Below are 24,854 nucleotides of genomic sequence, written 5' to 3'. Positions count from 1 at the left end.
TCCTTCTTTTAAATCCATGTAGGTGAGGGAGTAGGTTTGAAGTGCGTCTCCTGGCCACGGTCCTGCAAGAGGGTTTGGGACATTCTTTTGGGATAAATCAAGCAATAAACACATTTTCATCATGGCAACGACTGTAATGAGGTCACTGTTGAAGAAAGGGGTAAGAACTCATATTATAATGCTTTACCCAAGAGTTAATGAAGACACTAACAGCTTTCGGAAGCACAGGAGGCTGCTGAGGGGAGGACAGTTCATAATAATGGCCAATGGAAACCATGTGTTTGATGTATTTGATACTGTTCCAGCCCTTACCACAACCCCGACCTACCCAATTAAAGTGCCACCAACCTCCCGTGTTCAAAATGTTTCACATTGTTTACAAAGTGATAGATGCCATATGGCTTAGCTCTTGTCTTGTTCTCAACTATTCTCCGGGTCACTAAATTTAAGGAACAATTCCTCCTTAGACTCCTGCTCTTTGTATGGGGAAAAAGTATGTGCTTATCACATGCAGCTGCCTGTCAAGCTTTGTGCAGCTCTATGACTCCCATGTGTGCTCTCCAGCTACATTGTTTAATTGATACATTTTTGGGCTTTTAGTAATCCCTCCAACAATCACTGTAAAATTGATCCCCAGGTACACCTTCATGGCCCAGTTGCACTTCAATGATATTTGGGATTGCCATAGTTGTACATTAATCTTCCGTCCTAACAGAAGGCCTGGAAGTAGGTAGTAGGCCTTTGATTCTAATGCTATATAGCTGACGTTTGATATGATACTATTCACAATAAATGCATAAATGCATGAACTCGTGGATTAATTATTCTTTACAGCTAACCACTTGCTTCCTCTCAGCAGGTACCTCTTCAGGTCAGGCACATGTGTTACTCCTCCTCAGTGGTTAGTAATAACAGTTTAATAATAGAGTTTAATTATTGTGGCTGTATATGACTACAAACAGATTACCACTAGAGGATTAACTGTCACACAGATCTGTATTTCTGATAGAAATTGAACATGTTGAAAATGTCTCCCCGCAGCCCACCACAAAGTTGTTTATTAATGGGAAGTTCGTTGAATCCAAGACTTCAGAATGGTTAGATATTCACAATCCGGTAAGTAACTAGGCCTTAAAGAGATCAAATATAGTTTACCTAAATTAAATTGTGTTACCCATTGTATTTGATTAGTTGATGCACAGAATAATGCACAAACAACACCTTGGATGGGCATGCACTGCTACATTAAGGTCAACTTAGCTGGTTAATCAGTTACCTGAGTTTTGACCAGTTTATCCAGTTTCTGCACAAAATTGTCAGCAATGCAAAGGTTATAGGTCCATTACTATTATGTAAAAGAAAAAGAGCTAGACTTTTATGAGACTTTTATGAGTATACATATACAGTACCAGTCAAAAGGACACACCTTCAAGGGTCTTTCTTTATTTGGACTATTTTACTATATATACATTGTAGAATAATAGTGAAGACATCAAAACTATGAAATAACACATATGGAATCATGTAGTAACCAAAAAAGTGTTGAACAAATAAACAAATATTTTATATTTTATATTCTTCAAAGTAGCCACCCTTTGTCTTGATGACAGCTTTGCACACTCTTGGCATTCTCTCAACCAGCTTCATGAGGAAGGCTGTTCCAACAGTCTTGAAGACGTTCACACATGCTGAACACTTGTTGGCTGCTTTTCCTTCACTCTGCAGTCCAACTCATCCCAAACCATCTCAATTGGGTTGAGGTTGGGTGATTGTGGAGGCCAGGTCATCTAATGCAGCACTCCATCAAACTCCTTCTTGGTCAGATAGCCCTTACACAGGCTGGAGGTGTGTTGGGTCATTGTCCTGTTGAAAAACAAATGATTGTCCCACTAAGTGCAAAACAGATGGGATGGCGTATCGCTGCAGAATATTGTAGGAGCCATGCTGGTTAAGTGTACCTTGAATTTTAAATCAATCACAGACAGTGTCACCAGAAAAGCACCCCCACACCATCATACCTCCTCCTCCATGCTTTATGGTGGGAACCACACATGCAGAGATCATCCATTCACCTACTCTGCATCTCACAAAGACACAGCGGTTGGAACCAAAAATCTCACATATGAACTCATCAGACCAAAGGACAAATTTCCACCGGTCTAATGTACATTGCTCGTGTTTCTTGGCCCAAGCAAGTCTCTTCTTATTATTGGTGTCCTTTAGGAGTGGTTTCTTTGCAGCAATTCGACCATGAATGCCTGATTCATGCAGTCTCTGAACAGTTGATGTTGAGATGTGTCTGTTACTTCCACTCTGTGAATTATTTATTTGGGCTGCAATCTGAGGTGCAGTTAACTCTAATGAACTTATCCTCTGCAGCAGAGGTAACTTTGGGTCTTCCTTTCATGTACTGAGAGCCAGTTTCATCATAGCGCTTTGATGGTTTTTGCGACTGCACTTGAAGAAACTTTAAAGGTTCTTGAAATTATCCGGATTGACTGACCTTCATGTCTTAAAGTAATGATGGACTGTAATTTCTCTTTGCTTATTTGAGCTGTACTTGCCATAATGTGGACTTGGTCGTTTACCAAATAGGGCTATCTTCTGTATACCACCCCTACTTTGTCACAATACAACTGATTGGCTCAAACGCATTAAGAAGGAAAGAAATTACTCAAATTAACGTTTAACAAGGCACACCTGTTAATTGAAATGCATTCCAGGTGACTACCACATGAAGCTGGTTGAGAGAATGCCAAGCGTCTGCAAAGCTGTCATCAAGGCAACGGGTGGCTACTTTGAAGTCTCAAATAAAAACCTTTCTTGATTACTATATGATTTAACACTTTCTTGATTACTATGTGTTATTCTACAATGTAGAAAATAGTAAAAATAATGAAAAACCCTTGAATGAGTAGGTGTATCAACTTTTGACTGGTACTGTAGGTGTGCAATAAATTGGTGTGCTGTTTTCTTGAGATCTATCTCAAGTTGTTATAATTCTCAAGAATGCTTTTGCATGAATGTTCAAAGGTCAGTTAGCTGGCACTTTGCTCCTTCGGCCTTCCTTTGCTTTCAGTTTACTCATATCATCGGGATTTAGAATGAGATTAATGCTCTCTTAAGAGTTAAAGACATTGCAATATTTTTGATGAAATTGCCCGATCTGATGGTTTTATCAGTGTGTGTCAGATCATAATGTGTTGAAGTTATCTGCTCAAGCTGAGCACACTTCATACCAATCAAATATGTTTTTTTATAATCAGGTTACAGTTCACCCACTAATGTGTTCTTCCCTCTAACTGTTACAGGCCACCAACGAGGTGATAGCCCGCGTCCCCAAGGCTACACAGGAAGAGATGCTGGCTGCTGTGGACTCCTGCTCACAGTCCTACCACTCCTGGTCTGAAACCTCCATCTTGGCACGCCAACAGATCTTTCTGCGCTATCAGCAGCTTATCAAGGACAACATTGTAAGTCTGTAGCAGGGACAAGAATTTGTTGTACATATGGTACAATACCGCTAGAAGCAAAGGTCAAATCTCATAATTCTCCGTTGCACGTTTAACATCATGCACTCTTGGTTGCAAAAAAAATGTCTGTCATGTTTTGGGGTTCAAAGACCGCCTCTGTATGCCATGTCATTTTAATATTTTGTACCATACAAATTCAGCATGGATTTGATTAATATGAACCCTACTCTCAATGGCACACTTTTAGGCATGATAGATACTAGTTCCTTAGGTGATAAGAAAGAAGAAACACCACAATGCCTCCATACTATTCCTATGTTGTAAATAATATTTGTTGGTCTGTGGTGTGTAATGAGGAGCAAACAGACGTTGAACGTGATACATTTATGAAATTGCTTATCCCAGTTACTAATAAGCATGAGGCATGCACCCATTAATTAAGAAAATGACTGTAAAAACTGTTAAATCCCCATGGATTGATGAGGAATTGAGAAATTTTATGGTTGAGAGTGATGAGGCAAAATGAATGGCAAATAAGTCTGGCTGCACAACCGATTGGCAAACATACTGCAAATTGAGCAATCATGGGACTAAACTGAATAAAAATAAGAAAAACCTACACTATGAAACAAAGATAAATTACATAAACAATGATAGTAAAAAGCTTTGGAGCACCTTAAATGACATTTTGGGAAATAAAGGCAAACTCAGCTCCATCATTCATTGAATCAGATGACTCATTCATCACATAACCAACTGATATTGCCAACTACTTTAATAATTTTTTTAATTGGCAAGATTAGCAAATTTAGGGATGACATGCCAGCAACAAACGCTGACACTACACATCCAAGTATATCTGACCAAATTATGAAAGAAAGGCATTGTCATTTTGAATTCCGTAATGTAATGTTTAATGGAAGAGGTGAAAAAATTATTGTTGTCTATCAACAATGACAAGCCACCGGGGTCTGACAACTTGGATGGAAAATTACTGAGGATAATAGTGTACGATATTGCCACACCTATTTGCCATATCTTCAATTTAAGCCTGATAGAAAGTGTGTGCCCTCAGGTCTGGAGGGAAGCGAAAGTCATTCCGCTACCCAATCAGTCGGTTACCAACCCTGAGTAAAGTTTAGGAAAAAATTGTGTTTGACCAGATACAATGCTATTTTACAGTAAACAAATTGACAACAGACTTTCAGCATACTTATAGGGAAGGACATTCAACAAGCACAGCACTTACACAAATGACTGATGATAGGCTGAGAGAAATTGATAATACAAAGATTGGGGCCTGTTTTGTTAGACTTCAGTGTGGCTTTTGACATTATTGATCATAGTCTGCTGCTGGAAAAACTTATGTGTTATGGCTTTACACCCCCTGCTATATTTTGGATAAAGAGTTACCTGTCTAACAGAACACAGAGGGTGTTCTTTAATGGAAGCTTCTCCAACATAATCCAGGTAGAATCAGGAATTCCCCAGGGCAGCTGTCTAGGCCCTTAACTTTTTTTAAATCTTTACAAATTATATGTCACTGGCTTTAAGTAAAGCCAGTGACATATCTCTATATAAGGATAAGACTCAACACTATACACGTCATCTACTAATGCGACTGAAATGACTGCAACACTTAAAAAAGAGCTGCAGTTAGTTTCAGAATGGGTGGCAAGGAATAAGTTAGTCCTAAATATTTCAAAAACTAAAAGCATTATATTTGGGACAAATCATTCACTAAACCCTAAACCTTAACTAAATCATGTAATAAATCATGTGGAAATTGAGCAAATCATTCAGTAAACCCTAAACATCAACTAATTCTTATAATAAATCATGTGGAAATTGAGCAAGTTGTCAAAAGTAGTCAAAACATATTGATACGGGGCCTCCCGAGTGGCGCAGTGGTGCTAGAGGCGTCAGTACAGATCCGGTTTCGATCCCGGGCTGTGTCACAGCTTGCCGCGACCGGGAGACCCATGAGGCGGCGCACAATTGGCCCAGCATCGTTCGGGGAAGGTTTGGCCGGCTTGGATGTCCTTGTCCCATCGCGCTCCATTGACTCCCTGTGACGGCCGGGCGCATGCACGCTTACTTCAGTTGCCAGCTGTACAGTGTTTTCTCTAAAACATTGGCGTGGCTGGCTTCGGGTTAAGTAGTGGAGGAGAGAGGAGAGATTGAATTAATCACTACTTGTATTTGTGACAGGTATTGACATGTTGAAAGCACAGAGCTGTCGGTTTTAAATGACCAGCACACAGCTCAGACACCCATGCATACCCCACAAGACATGTCACCAGAGATCTCTTCACAGTCCTCAAGTCCAGAACAGACTATGGGAAAAGTCTGTCAGATTTAAATAACAGATAAAACTACACTTTATTTAACAGTGAGGACTGTTAAGCAACACAAACATAGGCGCAGACACATGCATACACACACACGATAACATACATACATATACACATATACATTCACATGGATTTTGTGTTGTTGATATGTGGTAGTGGAGTAGGGGACTGAGGCCACACACTTAGTGTATTGTGAAATCTGTTATGAATGTATTGTAATGTTTTTAAAATTGTATAACTGCCTTAATTTTGCTGGACCCCAGGAAGAGTAGGGGATGGGGATCCATAATAAATACAAATGCAAATAAATACAAAATACTATTTATTTACAGCAGCTGTTGCTTAGCTTGATTTACTCAATTTAAATTGAACTGATTTGAAGTGTGTGTTGGCTCATGGTGTGTGTGTCTTGTGTTCCAGAAAGAGCTTGCCAAGAGCATTACTCTGGAGCAGGGCAAGACCCTGGCAGATGCAGAAGGGGATGTGTTCAGAGGATTGCGTAAGTCTCACGTGCACTGGCTTTTCCAAAGGGCAATATTTAGAGAGATGTTTTATTAGCCTCTTTTAATACTTGTTGCAGCCAAGAAAATGGTTAATCAGAGCATTATTTCAGTGTCTAGGTCACTAGTAGAAAAAGCCCTTTGGTCTGTCACTTATGTGACTCAGTCTCAATATGAGGGATAGTCACACACATTCTTTGACTGACCCAGTGTTTTCTGTACCTGAATGACACCTACTGTCTCCTCTCCAGAGGTGGTGGAGCACACATGCAGCATCACCTCCCTGATGCTGGGGGAGACTCTGCCCTCCATCACAAAAGACATGGACACCTACACCTACCGCCTGCCCATCGGGGTGTGTGCCGGCATCGCCCCCTTCAACTTCCCCGCCATGATCCCTCTGTGGATGTTCCCCATGGGCATGGTGTGTGGCAACACCTACCTGCTGAAGCCCTCAGAGCGGGTGCCAGCCTGCACCATGCTGTTGGCCAAGATGCTGCAGGATGCTGGGATGCCAGACGGGACCCTGAACATCATCCATGGCCAGCACGACGGTAAGATAAAAGCTAAATGTCCCATCACCTGCTGATCTCTAAGCTATATATGGAGACATTGGTGCTGTGAATCATTGAATTATCATTGTGTCTCTATGCTATGATTCACATTCATTTACAGTGTGATGAGATAATGGAGAGATTATGGATGGCCTGTCAGTGCTCTATGCTAAATTAATCCCTGCCCCACTCTTTCCCAGCTGTCAACTTCATCTGTGATCATCCGGCCATCAAGGCTATCAGCTTTGTGGGCTCTAACCAAGCCGGAGAGTACATCTATGAGAGGGGATCTAAAAATGGCAAGAGAGTACAGTCCAACATGGTGAGTTTGTGCTATTAATGAACAGAGGGTGGCGGTGTTGGCTTAAAAACTATTGTTGAACGTTATCCTCTTTGTTTCTCTTTTCTACCATGGCTGATTAGCTGTACAGATGAAACAGGGATTCAGATCCAGACACTTTGTGGAAAATATTGAGTGGAAATGTGTCATTTATCTTATTTGACACATACCCACAATAATGATCTACAAATGAAGTGCATTGACGTAATATAAAGCACTTACAATATTGTACTTTTATTGTTTGTTCACTAAAGTTCTTTAAGAGGATAAACTTTCGAGACCATCTCTGATCCAATTTGCATGCAACCACATTGAAGGCATGGTGTGAAGCCTCGATCAGACCGACAGCGTCGTTGCTGCATAATACATTTTGCAGTCAAACATTTAAACTGGATATGTGTGCAACAAAAAAACATTCACCTTTTGCTACTATTTCTGTCAAGTCTATGCATACAATTTGATGCAAACGTTGGATATATCCAACGTATGCACCACACAGAACTCACTGCAACTGCCTCTGCAATGCAGCGTTCCATTGGAAATGAATGTACTTTGGTGTACCAAAATAAAATGAAGTTGTCGGTTTGATCGAGACGTAATGGGAATTGGATCACTTTTCCCTGGTATTCAGACCATGGGTATTCGGATCAAGGGACAGAAGGCTAAACGATTCCCACCCTTATGCTCTGCTGTAGGGAGCAAAGAACCATGGTGTGGTGATGCCTGATGCAAATAAGGAGACCACTCTGAACCAGCTGGTGGGTGCAGCTTTCGGGGCAGCAGGGCAGCGCTGCATGGCCCTCTCCACGGCCATCCTGGTGGGCGAGGCCCGCAGCTGGCTGCCTGAACTGGTGGATCGTGCAAAAGCTCTGCGTGTTAATGCAGGTATCCCAACCTCTCACCCGGCCCGCACCTCCCGCCCTATCCATTCCTAAGGAGCCCTCTGCTCAGTCACTCTTGAGGCCACCCACGAGCCCTAACCACACCTCTCGCTCTACCATAACTTCAGATGGGGCTGAACTGGGAGAGAGGGCTTGTTGAGTCACTCATGCTGCAAATTTGCGGCAACATTTACGGCCGAAGCTTAAGAGTAGCTCAGAGCATCAAGTCTTTGAGAAGGGAAGTTGATGGGGAGGAGAAGAATGAATGATTCCCCTTATTTGCAGTCATAAACACTCTTATTTGTGTGGCTGCACAGGAAACACCTAAACAGCCATTTTAGAGGGAGTGCCTTTGGGGGCCCCTCGCCATAGCTGGGCTTTTGAGTTGTGTGTGTCTGCGGGTGAAGGGGTATTTGTGTGTACATGTGTGGCTGTGAGGGAGAATTCTCAATGCAGGTTTTTCGGGAACCCTCTCAGGGGACCAGGCAGGTGTGGACGTGGGGCCCCTGATCTCCCCTCAGGCCAAGGAAAGGGTCAACAGCCTGATTCAGAGTGGGGTGGACGAGGGAGCTCAGCTGCTGCTCGACGGCAGGAATGTCAAAGTCCAGGGCTATGAGAATGGCAACTTTGTGGGGCCCACCATTATTTGCAATGTCACAGTAAGTGTGTTCATGCAGATGACAAATATTCTAGTTCTACTGCCCAAAAGTATGCTGATCTTATTTTCTGACCATATCCTGAAATTATGTAATTCCTTTTTGTCTCCTAGCCCCAGATGAAGTGCTATACTGAGGAGATCTTTGGGCCTGTCCTGGTTGTACTGGAGGCTGAATCCTTGGATGACGCCATCAGCCTTGTTAACAATAACCCTTATGGCAATGGCACAGCTATCTTCACCACCAACGGAGCCACAGCACGCAAATACACTCACAAGGTGGATGTAGGCCAGGTGAGTGTCTGTGGACCAATGTGTGTGTCCCTATTTCCTGGGAGAATGGAGGCATTCATACCCTCTACCGTGTCTATACCTTAAACAAGGAGGACATAGCACCTTTATTCTAAAACATGCACTCAACAACCATTATTGTCCATGGCAAATATAGCCTTATTTGCTTCTGCTCCAAACTGAACACTTCTGCCCCCCTCTTCCCTTCACCACCCATGTGGACTTCAAATAGCAAATATGTGCCTTTTTTTTATCAAAACAGGGGGACATAGAAATACATTTGCCTAGTAGGATTACAGTAGGGGCAATCTTAAATTAACTGCAAAAGGGATTCCTTTGGACCTGTTAAATGTTTCAGGCTTACAATGCCTTCAGAAAGTTTTCATACCCATTGATTTATTCCAAATTTTGTTGTTACAGCCTGAATAAAAAATGTTTTTAAAATTCACCTGTTTACAAACAATACCCCATAATGACAATGTGAAAACATGTTTTTAGAAATGTTTGCAAATGTATTAAATTAAATACAGAAATATCTCATTTACATAAGTATTTACACCCCCGAGTCAATACTTGAATCACCTTTGGCAGCAATTCTGGGTAAGTCTCTAAGAGCTTTGCACACCTGGATTGCACAATCTTTGCACATTATTTAAAAATTCTTCAAGCTCTGTCAAGTTGGTTGATCGTTGATAGACAGCCATTTTCAAGTCTTGCCATAGATTTTCAAGCCAATTTAGGTCAAAACTGTAACATTCAATGTCATCTTAGTAAGCAACTCCAGTGTGTATTTGACCTTGTGTCTTAGGTTATTGTCCTGCTGAAAGGTGCATTTTGTCTCCCAGTGTCTGTTGGAAAGCAGACTGAACCATGTTTTCCTCTAGGTTTTTGCCTGTGCTATGCTCTGTTCCATTTATTTGTGTCCTAACAAAACTCACTAGTCCTTGCCGATGACAAGCATACCCATAATATGATGCAGCCACCACCATGCTTGAAAATAGGAAGAGTGGTACTCAGTGACGTGTTGGATTTGCCCCGAACATAACGTTTAGTATTCAGGACATACATTTATTCAAAAAAAATTTAAACCTTTTTTTAAACTTGGCAAGTCAGTTAAAGAACCAATTCTTATTTACAATGATGACTTATAAAGTACATTTCTTTGCCACATTTCTTTTGCAGTATTACTCTAGTGCCTCATTGTAAACAGCATGTTTTGGAATATTTTGTTCTGCACAGGCTTCTTTCTTTTCACTCTGTCATTTAGGTTAGTATTGTGGAGTAACTACTTTGTTGTTGATCTATCCTTGGTTTTCTCCTATCACAGCCATTACACTCTGTAACTGTTTTAAAGTCACCATTGGCCTCATGGTGAAATCCCTGAGTGGTTTCTTTCTTCTTTGACATTATGGGGTATTGTGTGTAGGCCAGTAACACATATCTCAGTTTATTCCATTTGAAATTCAGGCTGTAACACAACAAAATGTGGATAAAGTCAAGAGGGTGTGAATACTTTACCTTGTCTGCGTGCCTCCGCTATGCCCTGTGTTTGCTGTTTTTTCCATCCCTCAGCCAAAAGGCTTGACTCCCATGTCCAAAATTACTCCTGCATTTTCAAACATTCTCAACCAACCATGAGTTTCCAGTGGACTTAAAAACAAACAAAAGTGGCCTCAAAAACAAAATGTTTTGTTTAGTTCTCCTGTCCCTCTTGCATGCAATGCTTTCAACACTGTGAACACAAGCAATGGTTTTCGGTTTGTTGTGACTCATTTTTCATGCATTGTTTGTTCTTCGAACTAGCATTTAGTACACCTTCTTCTCCCAGAAATACTCATTCAGTTGCTCTGAAGGGGTATTTGTTTCCAATGCGGTAATGGAAGTTTGTGTTTTGTAGATTGGGGTGAATGTTCCCATCCCTGTTCCTCTGCCCATGTTCTCCTTCACTGGCTCAAGAGGTTCCTTCAGAGGAGACACCAACTTCTACGGCAAACAAGTGAGTATCAGTTGACATAAGGTAACAAGGTGTTTGAAGACATACTGTAGTTAGTATGACTGGTCCTAATAAGGGGTTGTACTGCTGGGTAAAGTCCACATGAAGGTTGGGGCCTCTATACAGTGAGTTTATGTGGCTGACTGACGATGTAAAACACTCAGTCCTCTTAACTAGTGATGGCTGATCAAAGCCAATTGTCTCGAGTCCAGATTTTCAGCTTAATTTCATGTTATGTAATACGGTCATAATGCCATAGTTACAGAGCATCCTATTATAGATGTCTTCTCTGCTTTCTAAAGGGCATCCAGTTTTACACACAGATCAAAACTGTTACTTCACAATGGAAGGCCGAAGACTCAACCGTGAAAACCCCTGCAGTTTCCATGCCAACCATGGGACGCTAAAGGGTCTGGAGAAAGAACATTCCCACTTCCCCATGTCTTTTGTGAAGCAACATTTTAAAACTACTGTGCTGTCCTGTCGCCATGAGTTGATAATTACCCATAGTCATTTTACAATCCTTAATGTAGAATTTGTACCCAAGATGTGATATACTTTTTCAATGATATCTCAAGATTCATTCACTCACTGTGGATCAATAGTTTGGCTTCATCATTGAATGACAGTTCATTTGTTATATGAATGTTTCTACTAATTGTGTGTCTGTGTATCTATGTTACGATTTTGGAAACAATGCAAATAACTGTGGAGCAGTTAAAACAGTGTAAAGTACTCACATATATTTTCTTTGTATGCAACATCTGTGTTCAAAATATACTGCCTCACCAGCATTATGATGTTGATGAATGTGTAGCTGCCAAATGTGATGCCACTATTAATCATACATTCAGTGCATCTGAATGTTTGAGATGCGTTTTATGCACACTTGCTGTGGTGCAGTTATTCATGTATTTAATTTAGACCTGAACAGGTTGCATTTGAATAAAAAGCCATCAGTTTAAATTGAACCCTTTATCGTCCATCTGTCTCTGTCTCCTGTTTGCACCTTGTCTATCTAAGTTCAAGTAAGCGTTCAATTCATGACAATGAGAAAATACCATAGACACATTTTTCACATAACCATCCACATAATTCTGGAGACACTTCATATAGACCAGCACATTTCTCAGACCGACTAACACTGCACGGATAGGTCATGTGGTCTGGATATCCGGCAGGGCGCTGGGGTTCGAGGGCAGGTTGGACACAGGTGCCTGGGTGATGAAGGTCACATGGGATGTCTCCTCTGTAATTCTGCAAGACATGTCATTATGTAACAAAGAAAAATCAACAAGGTCTGATAAATCACAATCAGGAAACTTTTTGTGTCTTACCTGGGATCAATGTTGTTCTGGTTCCTCTCTGGGGACGCAGACAACGCCAAAGGTTGACTCAGTTTCCTGCTAAATAAGTTGAAAAATAAGTTGAAATGCTGTACATTTTAAAAAGGCATGTTTTACCATACTGTGGCACCTGTTCTCTCTAGCTGTTGACTGCAGAAAGGCCTTGTAAGGGTTACATCAGGTCATGATTCATACTCTACTGGGTTGCTGTAAATTCATCCTACGTTTCCAAATGATGTATGTTTGCAAGGCTAGAATCCAGGATAATGTTGACATTGCCATGAATGTACATCTCTGCCCTCCAATACCCCCTTATACATTCAGATCCCCTGTCCTCAACTTGAAAATCATGTTGCCGGCGGTCCCCTGACCACAGGCGTTCAAAAACGAAATAAAGCCCTTGTGCGCATGAAGTGGGGCCAAGAGCCTGAAGGCAAATCTGCGTGGCCAGATGTTTGTTTTCAAGCACACGACTCTGTGGCCGGCCCTATTTTTACTATTGTGCCCAGACTCTTTCTTCATTCTTTTTAAGCCGCTGGACGGAAAAGAAAATTGGTTTAAACCTAACTGATGTTTTATGGTATCCTCTTTTGCTGAGAAAAGAGCTGTTTAAGACATTAAAAAGGAGTCACAAATAAAGGCCCTCTCCCAGACTGCAGCACAGCTCATGCTTCTGATGGTGTCACTGTGTTTTGTTCTCAACACTTTATTGCGCTAGGGGTTTCGTTTTCATGTTTAATGATTCCAATTTGATGGTATCATTCTAAACAGAACGCAGTAGAAATAGAAATGAGATAATAGGGAAGCTAACAATGAGCATGTCTGCTGGCAGACAACACAGGACCCACACAATGTAGTAGCTAGCTGTTACCTTGCTTTCTGTCCGTTCATTTTGGCAAACAGCAGTCTAAGCACTTTCTCCTTCTGCTCCCATGTGAGTTCAGAGATGTCAACCTTGTTGCTCTGGAGATTATTCCTGAAACACAAGTGTAGTGGAAAAATAGATTTCCAAGTAGGAACAGTTTCTACCATAGCAATGAGGAAATGTATGGTAAGTGGTGGTAAAGACCGCATGCAGGCCTTACCACTTCTCTGCCTCTTCCAGGTCGGTATAGACACTGTTGCTGCTGTGAGGGGTTTTGTGGAAGGTGCGGATGCGGGGGTACTCCTTCTTGCCTGACCGAGCCTCACTCATCCTCCTGCGGTAGGCCTCCAGGGCCTCCTGCCTGTACTGCAACCGGCTGGCCTGGATCTCTTGCTTCACCTGGCCCAAAGCCTCCTGAAAGAAGCACTCCAGCTCTGTGCGCTGCTCCACGATGCTGCGTGCCAGCCGCTTCACTCGCCCCATCTCCTTTTCCCTCATGGCCAGCACCTTCTGCAGCTTATCCAGCTCCACCTGGCCGGCCTGGGTGCTGACCAGGGCTCGGTTCTGCGTCTCCTCCTTGTCTCTCTCAAACTCCCCCACCATGAGCCCCAGGGCCTGCTCCAAGGTACCCACCTTCCCCCTAAGCTCTGCTATCTCCTCATTCTGGGCCCTTACCTGGGACACATTCTCCTTCATCATCAGCTCACTGGTCTCCTAGGGGTGGAAAATATAGGAAGGATTGAGGGGTTAGTCTTAAAATAGGGTTGAGATTATAATTAAAATATACATAAGGCATTCTCCAAAGTAACGTAATTCATTAAAGACATTAAATGGCATGTTGATAAATGAATCATGTTTTGCAGGGCTTAACTGTCAAATGGAAGAAGGATTGAGAATGAAATAATGATTGGAAGAAATACTGAGCTGGGGTGACTTCATAGTATCCTTGCTTTATCGACATAGTCAGAGATGAGATTATGGTATACTGTATTTATTTGCCTTAGAGAAACAGTGCGAAAAATGCTTTGGGGGGAAGCCAATGACTTGGAACCCAGAAGCCAGTGGAAACTCACCACACCTACCAACCACGAGATACTGACTCGTACTGTGGAGGTGAGGGGAAAGAGGGGCCGCAAGCAAAACAAACACGGGGTCACCAAAAATAAATAAAACAGGGGAAATACCATCTAAAATACTGTATGTCCACAGGAGATCTGCCACATAAATAAATACAATTTATTGGTTTTGTCCAGGCGCTGCCAGTACATGAAAATGCCCACTGCTCTGTTTGACGTGCCATGGTACCAGTGTACCTTATGCAGTGCCAGGGAGCTGTTTTCCTCAGCCAATGACACAGTCATCTTCCTCAGGTCATCTACCTCCTTCATATGGCAGCTGAGTGCCTCGCTGAGACGAACGTTCTCCTTGAACACTGAGCGTGACGCATCATCCAACTGACTGTTAGTTTAGGAAACAAGGAATGCACAGTTTTTCATGTTAGGTGCCAAACTGAGGTATAACTGGCACTTCCACCTCTGTTATCTGTCAGTCTAAAGTAACTTCGACAACATAAAGGTGGTGCATTGGGTTTGGTGGCGGGATAGGGAGCGGTCTGGTGATGTAGTATACGAGAGAAAATTATAAGTGACGTTAAATTCCAAGCTTATAATGCTGGGAAGGATCTGGTTTGAATTTTCCTTTGAGTCACTCTCTCTTAGTCACCAAATTGAGACAAACTGGGTCAATGTCAGCTCTGTCTGAAAACACAGGTTACGTGCATTTCAACTTTATACATGGCCAAGGATTTAAGTCTACAATTGGCAAGTAATCGATGATAAATGCCACATTCAGTGTCAATGTTGAAGAGAGTTTATAGACCATAAAAGAACACAGAATTCAAAGTATATTCCTAGTCTGTCCTCATATGGCTATAGAACTAAACTCAGCAAAAAAAAGAAATGTCCTCTCACTGTCAACTGCATTTATTTTCAGCATACTTTTAACATGTGCAAATATTTATATGAACATAACAACTGAGAAATAAACTGGACAAGTTCCACAGACATGTGACTAACATAAATGGAATAATGTGTCCCTGAACAAAGGGGGGGTCAAATCAAAAGTAACAGTCAGTATCTGGTGTGGCAACCAGCTGCATTAAGTACTGCAGTGCATCTCCTCCTCATGGACTGCAACAGATTTGCCAGTTCTTGCTGTGAGATTTAACCCACTCTTCCACCAAGGCACCTGCAAGTTCCCGGGCATTTCTGGGGAGAATGGCCCTAGCCCTCAACCTCCGATCCAACAGGTCCCAGACGTGCTCAATGGGATTGAGATCCGGGCTCTTCGATGGCCATAGCAGAACACTGACATTCCTGTCTTGCAGGAAATCATGCACAGAACGAGCAGTATGGCTGGTGGCATTGTCTTGCTGGAGGGTCATGTCAGGATGAGCCTGCAGGAAGTGTACCACATGAGCGAGGAGGGTGTCTTCCCTGAGATGGCCTGTAATGACAACAAGCTCAGTCTGATGATGCTGTGACGCACCTCCCCAGACCATGACAGACCCTCCACCTCCAAATCGATCCCGCTCCAGAGTACAGGCCTCGGTGTAATGCTCATTCCTTCGACGATAAACCTGAATCCGACCATCACCCCTGGTGAGATAAAACCGCGACTCGTCAGTGAAGAGCACTTTTTGCCAGTCCTGTCTGGTCCAGCGATGGTGGGTTTGTTCCCATGGGCAACTTTGTTGCCGGTGATGTCTGGTGAGGACCTGCCTTATAACAGGCCTACAATCCCTCAGTCCAGCCTCTCTCAGCCTATTGCGGACAGTCTGAGCACTGATGGAGAATGCTGTTCATCGACTACAGCTCGGCATTTAACACCATAGTGCCCTCCAAGCTCGTCATCAAGCTCGAGACCCTGGGTCTCGACCCCGCTCTGTGCAACTGGGTACTGGACTTCCTGATGGGCCGCCCCCAGGTGGTGAGGGTAGGCAACAACATTTCCACCCCGCTGATCCTCAACACTGGGGCCCCACAAGGGTGCGTTCTGAGCCCTCTCCTGTACTCCCTGTTCACCCACGACTGCGTGGCCACGCACGCCTCCAACTCAATCATCAAGTTTGCGGACGACACAACAGTGGTAGGCTTGATTACCAACAATGACGAGACGGCCTACAGGGAGGAGGTGAGGGCCCTCGGAGTGTGGTGTCAGGAAAATAACCTCACACTCAACGTCAACAAAACTAAGGAGATGATTGTGGACTTCAGGAAACAGCAGAGGGAACACCCCCCTATCCACATTGATGGAACAGTAGTGGAGAGGGTAGTAGGTTTTAAGTTCCTCGGCGTACACATCACAGACAAACTGAATTGGTCCACCCACACAGACAGCATCGTGAAGAAGGCGCAGCAGCGCCTCTTCAACCTCAGGAGGCTGAAGAAATTTGGCTTGTCACCAAAAGCACTCACAAACTTCTACAGATGCACAAACGAGAGCATCCTGTCGGGCTGTATCACCGCCTGGTACGGCAACTGCTCCGCCCACAACCGTAAGGCTCTCCAGAGGGTAGTGAGGTCTGCACAATGCATCACCGGGGGCAAACTACCTGCCCTCCAGGACACCTACACCACCCGATGTCACAGGAAGGCCATAAAGATCATCAAGGACAACAACCACCCGAGCCACTGCCTGTTCACCCCGCTATCATCCAGAAGGCGAGGTCAGTACAGGTGCATCAAAGCTGGGACCGAGAGACTGAAAAACAGCTTCTATCTCAAGGCCATCAGACTGTTAAACAGCCACCACTAACATTGAGTGGCTGCTGCCAACACACTGACTCAACTCCAGCCACTTTAATAATGGGAATTGATGGGAAATGATGTAAAATATATCACTAGCCACTTTAAACAATGCTACCTAATATAATGTTTACATACCCTACATTATTCATCTCATATGTATATGTATATACTGTACTCTATATCATCTACTGCATCTTTATGTAATACATGTATCACTAGCCACTTTAACTATGCCACTTTGTTTACATACTCATCTCATATGTATATACTGCACTCAATACCATCTACTGTATCTTGCCTATGCCGCTCTGTACCATCACTCACTCATATATCTTTATGTACATATTCTTTATCCCCTTACACTTGTGTCTATAAGGTAGTAGTTTTAGAATTGTTAGCTAGATTACTTGTTGGTTATTACTGCATTGTCGGAACTAGAAGCACAAGCATTTCACTACACTCGCATTAACATCTGCTAACCATGTGTATGTGACAAATAACATTTGATTTGATTTGATTTGGAGGGATTGTGCGTTCCTGGTGTAACTCGAGCAGTTGTTGTTGCCATCCTGAACCTGTCCCGCATGTGTGATGTTCGGATATACCGATCCTGTGCAGGTGTTTTTACACGTAGTGTGTCACTGTGAGGACGATCAGCTGTCCGTTCTGTCTCCCTGTAGCACGGTCTTAGGCGTCTCACGGTACGAACATTGCCATTTATTGCAGTCCTCATGCCTCATTGCAGCATGCCTAAGGCAAGTTCACACAGACGAGCAGAGCATCTTTCTTTTGGTGTTTTTCAGAGTCAGTAGAAAGGCCTCTTTAGTGTCCTAAGCTTTCATAACTGTGACCTTAACTGCCTACCGCCTGTAAGCTGTTAGTGTCTTAACGACCATTCCACGGGTGCATGTTCATTAATTGTTTATGGTTCATTGAACAAGCATGGGAAACAGTGGTTAAACCCTTTACAATGATTATCTTTGAAAGACAGGATCCTGAAAAGGGGACGTTTCTTTTTTTGCTGAGTTTATATAGCACATAGGTCTTCCCCACACTCTGCTCCAAACCAGAACCCCCTTCCTGCAAGGCATTCTGGAACTGCTGGGGATGTCATCATTGGCTTAGGTGATATACACTACTATCTTGAAGAAGACAAACTGGTGTGGTCAAGATAATAATCTTGTTTTCCCTCACAAATGATGTATTTTGCCTCTTTTTTTCCTTGACCTGAAGGTGCAGTTTGAAGAATAAAATTAGCATGTAATTGGTCAGCGGAGACACTCACACAATGGCTTCATTGTGGGCCCTCTCAGCCAGCTGGGCGATCCTCTGCTCGGCCTCTTTCTCTAGGCGAACCTGCAAGGGAATACACAGTACTCACTGTTTCTCTCCCGCCTCTCTATTGATCAGTTAGGCCTTTTACACCTGAACATCTTTACCCATTTAATCCAATACTTTTTGATTAGCGCAACTCTAGTTTCCCCCAAGTTTATTTTACACCTCCTTGGAACTGTAAGTGCATGTACAAAATAATGTGTCAATTTGAAACTATCATCATACCTTTTCACTGAAGAATTTGTGCTCCATTCTAGCTAGGCTTTCCTTGTGCTCTCTGTCTGCAATGTACATGCTTTCTTTAATCTAGAAAGTAGAGAGTTGATGATCATTGATAGAACTGTGAACTACACAATCAAGAGTGGTACTTCAGGGTGTCAAGCATGATTTCTGTCCATGTTGTTCTCACACTATTGAGCTCCTGCTCCATCTGGGCTTTCTTTTTCCGAAACTCCTTGATAGTCTTCAGTTCACCCTGGATCATCCTGAACTCATTGGATCTCTTCTCAAACTTCTCCTCCAGCTCATTGATTTTAAGAGTGTATTCTGCAACCTGCAACAACCAATCATATACAGTTGAAGTCCGAAGTTTACATACACCTTGGCCAAATACAGTTAAACTCCGATTTTCACAATTCCTGACATTTAATCCTCGTAAAACTTCCCTGTCAGTTAGGATCACCACTTTAATTTAAGAATGTGAAATGTCAGAATAATAGTAGAGAGAATTATTTATTTCAGCTTTTATTTCCTTCATCACATACCCAGTGGGTCAGAAGTTTGCATACACTCAATTAGTATTTGGTAGCATTGCCTTTATAATGTTTACCTTGGGTCAAACGTTTCGGGTAGCCTTCATCAAGCTTCCCACAATAAATTGGGTGAATTTTGGCCCATTCCTCCATAACAGAGCTGGTGTAACTGAGTCAGGTTTGTAGGCCTCCTTGCTCGCACACGCTTTTTCAGTTCTGGCCACACATTTTCTATAGGATTAAGGTCAGGGCTTTGTGATGGCCACTCCAATACCTTGACTTTGTTGTCCTTAAGCAATTTTGACACAACTTTGGAAGTATGCTTGGGGTCATTGTTCATTTGGAAGACCCATTTGCGACCAAGCTTTAACTTCCTGACTGAGAAGTTGCTTCAATATATCCACAAAACTTTCCTACCTCATGATGCAATCTATTTTGGGAAGTGCACCAGCCCCTCCTGCAGCAAAGCACCCCCACAACATGATGCTGTCACCCCCGTGCTTCACAGTTGGGATGGTGTTCTTTGGCTTGCAAGCCTCCCCCTTTTTCCTCCAAACATAATGATGGTCACTATGGCCAAACTGTTCTATTTTTGTTTCATCAGACCAAAGGACATTTCTCCAAAAAGTATGATCTTTGTCCCCGTGTGCAGTTGCAAACCATAGTCTGCCTTTTTTATGGCGGTTTTGGAGCAGTGGCTTCTTCCTTGCTGAACGGCCTTTCAGGTTATGTTGATATAAGACTTGTTTTACTGTGGATATAGATACTTTTGTACCTGTTTCCTCCAGCATCTTGAATGAACCAGACTTGTGGAGGTCTACATTTGCTGTTGAGACAGAATGCGTTTCCTTCATGACCGGTATGATGGCTGCTTGGTCTCATGGTGTTTATACTTGCGTACTATTGTTTGTACAGATGAATGTGGTACCTTCAGGCGTTTGGAAATTGCTCCCAAGGATGAACCAGACTTGTGGAGGTCTACAATTCTTTTTCTGAGGTCTTGGCTGATTTATTTTGATTTTCCCGTGATGTCAAGCAAAGAGGCACTGAGTCAATTAGCCTATCAGAAGCTTCTAAAGCCATGACATCATTTTCGGGAATTTTCCAAGCTGTTTAAAGGCACATTCAACTCAGTGTATGTAAACTTCTGACCCCCTGGAATTGTGATACAGTGAATTATAAGTGAAATAATCTGTCTGTAAACAATTGTTGGAAAAATTACTTGTGTCATGCACAAAGTAGATGTCCTAACCGACTTGCCAAAACTATAGTTTGTTAACAAGAAATTAGTGGAGTGGTTGAAAAACGAGTTTTAATAACTCCAACCCAAGTGTATGTAAACTTCCAACTTCAACTGTAGTTCCATATCTTGGATTTTGAAGACATAGAAAATAACTCTATACAGCAGGTGTAAATAGTGTATACACCAATATTGTTAGCTACGTATACAATGAACATTTTGAGAATGTACACCATCTAAGTGTGTATCCACTTCATATTTGTATGTGACATGGCAGTTTCCATTTCAGAAATAGAATCGATTCAGATTATCTGAAAAAAATGACCATAGCTTCCAGGAATAGGAGGAAAACAACCACTTATAATAGTTGGGAAGAAAATCAAAAAGTTCAGATGAAGTATGGCCTTTGCAACCCAACCCAACTACAGGAACAGATCAGTCAGAGAGGCTGAAATCAGTTTGCTGCTATGCTGTGCTGCTATGTAACTGCTGCTAAGTACACAAGTTATTGAAGGCAAGCAAAACATGCACCCACAATCATGTATATAATGACACAATTATAGGTTACCAACCATTTTATTATATTGTTATGCCTAATTGATATTCTTTAGATAACTCTATAAATGCCATTCTATAAAATTACGACAGGGATTAATTAAATGATCAATAGCTTTCTTTAGAAAGCTCCCATTCCATCATCAAATGGCCAGATTTGTGCTTAAGTTTTGCTTATGGATGCATCTCTATTTTCTTTTTCTAATGCAGTGTTTCAATCGCAATGAAAATATGGCACTGATCCAGTGAAACTCTTGATGATATACACTGAGTGTACAAAACATTAAGAACACCTTCCTAATATTGACGTTGCATCCCCCCTTTTGCCCTCAGAACAGCCTCAATTCATCAGGGCATGGACTCTACAAGGTGTTGAAAGCATTCCACATGGATGCTGGTCCATGTTGACTCCAATGCTTCCTTCCCACAGTTGCGACAAGTTGTCTGGATGTCCTTTGGGTGGTGGACTACTCTTGATACACATGGGAAACTGATGAGCATGAAAAACCCAGCAGCATTGCAGTCCTTGACACAAACTGTTGTGCCTGGCACCTCCTACAAAACCCAGTTCAAAGGCACTTAAATCACCCTACGAATGGCACACATACAAGTCCATGTTTCAATTGTCTCAAGGCTTAAAAATCCTTCTTTAAGCTGTCTTCCCCATTCACCTACTGATTGAAGTGGATTTAAAAAGTGACATCATTAAGGGATCATAGATTTCACCTGGAATCACCCGGTCAGTCTTTGTCATAGAAATAGCAGGTGTCCTTAATGTATTGTACACTCAGTGTAGTTGTTTGGTTGGTTGGCTGACTTTTTCCAACATTCAGACTCACATGTCAGACTACTTTGAGACAAAAGCCACTGCGCTCACGTTCTTTGAGTGCTTTTAATGCAATGGTTTCCATTAGCTAAGTCAATTTTCAAGATGAACCATTTTATCACTTCACAATGAGCAAAGGGAGTTGAGGGGCATGTCTTGAAATCACGTCTTTAGCTCAACCACAACAATATTTATATCCAGAATTAGTACTACATAGGCATATGTGACAGTACCATGCAAAATAGGGATTTTTTTGTTGGTCCAGACCAAGATTATTTTATTTCTCAAAAGCTTATTGGGTCCTATTTTTACCACAGTGAAGTAAGAAATGGAAAACAGCTGTTTGCCAAAGTGGCACATTTCTGCACATTTCCTTGTTGTTAAACCATTGCAACAGATTTTATTTGTATTTTTTTACCTTTACTTAACTAGGCAAGTCAGTTAAGAACAAATTCTTATTTTCAATGACAGCCTAGTAACAGTGGGTTAACTGCCTGTTCAGGGGCAGAACAACAGATTTGTACCTTGTCAGCTTGGGGATTTGAACTTGCAACCTTCCGGTTACTAGTCCAACACTCTAACCACTAGGCTACTCAATCAATGTGAAGTATTTTTGTCTGTAGAGATCAACTGTCAAAATTAACACGTAAATAAAGTTGCACACCACCACAAACAATCCATATGACACATGAGGGATGGATAACTTAGGCTACAATATATCAAAACTAGTTTGTATGTTCGAGACCATGTACATTTTAATTACGCTTTTTCAGTAGCTGCATGGCATTACCATATACCATAATTTTAGACCATATGGCTGGAAATGTAGGGGTTTGTTTCTTAGTTTGTTTTCTTTTTTCTATAAATTAGCATAGGGACTGCCTGATTAAAAACAACACTGTTGTTCAGACACAATACAGCACCTTTTTTTAGATGCTGTACATGACATCAGACAAACAATGTATACCCTTGAGGCTTGCAGGACAATGAAGATGATTTAGATAGACTACAATGCTGGGCAGGGATGTCAGCATGTTTAGTAAAACATGCTAATGTTCCTGGTCCATTTCTGACCTGTTTTTGTAAACTGTCTAGTCACTCCCTGTTCTTTGAAATTATGGAAGACTTACTTGGAAGGTTACCCAAGTTTGTTCCTTCACAAAGACTAAATACTTACCAGTTGTTCATTTTCTTCAAGGGCTTGTTTTTTTTTACTTTTAAGTTGTCCCTCTAGCCTTGTAATCTGTAAAAAAAATAATATTTAAAATAATAATACAACGATACAATGCTAGTAAACCCCCCAAAGACAATAAATTATGGATATTATAAATATCTGGGGATAAAAGTTTACCTTTTCTTCTTTCTCAGCATCTTTCCTCTTCAAGAAGGCAATTATGTCAACCGTGTCCTTCTCTGCACGATACTGCTGGTTAGTGAGCTCTTCATTGGCTCGTGCCAACCTGCGGGTAGCTTCACGGTACTCCACGCGCGAGTGTTCAGTGACATCCAGCCTGGCTTCCCAAAGAGCAGCATTGGCCTTTGCCTTCTCAATGTCAGACTCTTTATCGGCTTTTGACTCATGTTTGCCTTCTTTTTTTCCTTTTCTAGACATACAATTTGGACAAAGAATTGTAGTAAATTAGATAGCTACACAAACAGTGCGTAAAACGAGCTACAGGTAGCTAACATGGCTAACGTTAGCCAATTCAAGCGATAACGACGCAAAGAAAAAATGATGTCTTACCCTTTACTTTTCTTTCCATTTTTTCCTTTCTTCTTGGGCATTGTTTCGAATACTACAATTTAACTGTTAAGAATGAATGGGATACGTATAGGCTAGCTAGGTTAGCTTCACTTCAAGGCACTAGGGAAATCGTGTTTACAACTTTGTTACCATAGAAACGCTGTCGTATGGCACTGGCTGTGTGTGGACATGCTCACAGCCTACGTCAAAATCACCCTGTAACAGGTCTAATGTTATATGCAACAACAAAAAACAAGTAATGTCATATGTGCACAGTATACACAACTATTCTAGCTAAATTTGACTGAGTATGCAATCACACTAAAACATATCCGAATTCAGTGCGTTCAAGACAACTGGGTACTCGGGATGAAAACGAGCTCCGACTGGGAAAAATAGTTTTAAGATCACTGACGGCATGATTTGGCTTCGTATTTTCCCGAGTTCCCAGTTGTCCTGAACGCACCATCTACCACATCGACGCTTTTTTCGTAACGTTGTCAGGCAACCCATCTCTATAGAGCACTAACTAGTAAGGTTTTTTGATAAATGCTGAAAATAAGTCATGTGGGGCGGCAGGGTAGCCTAGTGGTTAGAGCGTTGGACTAGTAACCGGAAGGTTGCAAGTTCAAATACCCGAGCTGACAAGTTACTAATCTGTCGTTCTGCCCTTGAACAGGCAGTTAACCCACTGTTCCTAGGCCGTCATTGAAAATACGAATTTGTTCTTAACTGACTTGCCTAGTTAAATAAAGGTAAAAAAATAAATGTGACGTGGGAGCTCTAATGCTTTTGGTCAATGCAATAATCTTTATCAGCTAACATAACTTTTTGTGAATTTTGAAGCATTTATTTAGTCAGAAAATGCACTTTTATTTAACTAGGCTAGCCGGTTAAGAATAAATTCTTATTTTCAATTACGAAACAGTGGGTTAACTACCTTATTCAGGGGCAGAACGCCAGATCTTTACCTTGTCAGCGCGGGGATTCGATCTTGCAAGTCCACGCTCTAACCACTAGGATACCTGCCGCACATAGCCTAAATCACCTGAAGGCCTCATAATTCATAAAGGTCATGTTAACTGACTGATGTTATCTCATAGAACATAGAACGTATAATATCTCCTAAACCTGTGTTAACCTCGAACCTTATTTTTCGTGTTTATCCCAAAGCCCTATCTTTCCCTATTCCTTTTCTGCATAGGAATGGCTGAACCAACCAGAGGTAACTAATTTCTGTTTTTGAGGACTACAAACTGGCGAGCTCTACAATGGACTAACTAAAGGGAGCCTAACATTAATCCTTATAGTCCAAGGGCCTTGTTCCTTTATTGGCGAAAT

General features: G+C 42.0%; 2 protein-coding genes across 6 annotated transcripts; one reads left to right on the top strand and one right to left on the bottom strand.

The window, feature by feature from the left end:
- Positions 1-12,012, top strand: aldh6a1 (aldehyde dehydrogenase 6 family, member A1). Of its 4 annotated transcripts, none has more exons than XM_020488017.2 (12): positions 1-160; positions 857-901; positions 1,042-1,116; positions 3,312-3,473; positions 6,248-6,326; positions 6,579-6,881; positions 7,082-7,203; positions 7,917-8,106; positions 8,580-8,761; positions 8,872-9,051; positions 10,946-11,044; positions 11,344-12,012. In XM_020488017.2, exons 1-12 carry the CDS (start codon positions 122-124, stop codon positions 11,446-11,448), a joined length of 1,581 nt encoding a protein of 526 aa, XP_020343606.1. In that variant the 5' UTR covers positions 1-121; the 3' UTR covers positions 11,449-12,012. The 4 variants fall into 4 exon arrangements, with proteins under 4 accessions (XP_020343606.1, XP_020343607.1, XP_031684832.1 ...); XM_020488018.2 differs by having other exon boundaries at positions 7-160; positions 860-901; XM_031828972.1 differs by having other exon boundaries at positions 8-160; positions 860-901; positions 8,559-8,761.
- Positions 12,002-24,091, bottom strand: LOC109894491 (basal body-orientation factor 1). 2 transcript variants are annotated; one of them, XM_020488020.2, is made up of 11 exons: positions 23,514-24,091; positions 23,121-23,373; positions 22,947-23,012; positions 18,806-18,949; positions 18,622-18,702; positions 18,347-18,417; positions 14,566-14,710; positions 13,473-13,966; positions 13,259-13,363; positions 12,379-12,444; positions 12,002-12,298 (listed from the first exon to the last, which is right to left on the bottom strand). In XM_020488020.2, the coding sequence occupies exons 1-11, from the start codon at positions 23,552-23,554 to the stop codon at positions 12,199-12,201; spliced, it is 1,566 nt and encodes a 521-aa protein (XP_020343609.1). In that variant the 5' UTR covers positions 23,555-24,091; the 3' UTR covers positions 12,002-12,198. The 2 variants fall into 2 exon arrangements, with proteins under 2 accessions (XP_020343609.1, XP_020343608.1); XM_020488019.2 differs by having other exon boundaries at positions 12,379-12,447; positions 23,514-24,090.
- Between the last annotated feature and the right edge of the window lie 763 nt (positions 24,092-24,854).

Source organism: Oncorhynchus kisutch, linkage group LG7 (genome assembly GCF_002021735.2).
Source record: "Oncorhynchus kisutch isolate 150728-3 linkage group LG7, Okis_V2, whole genome shotgun sequence".
In the NCBI taxonomy this organism is placed as follows: domain Eukaryota; kingdom Metazoa; phylum Chordata; class Actinopteri; order Salmoniformes; family Salmonidae; genus Oncorhynchus; species Oncorhynchus kisutch.
Note: the sequence above shows the minus strand (reverse complement) of the source record. Positions and strands in the feature narration are given on the sequence as shown.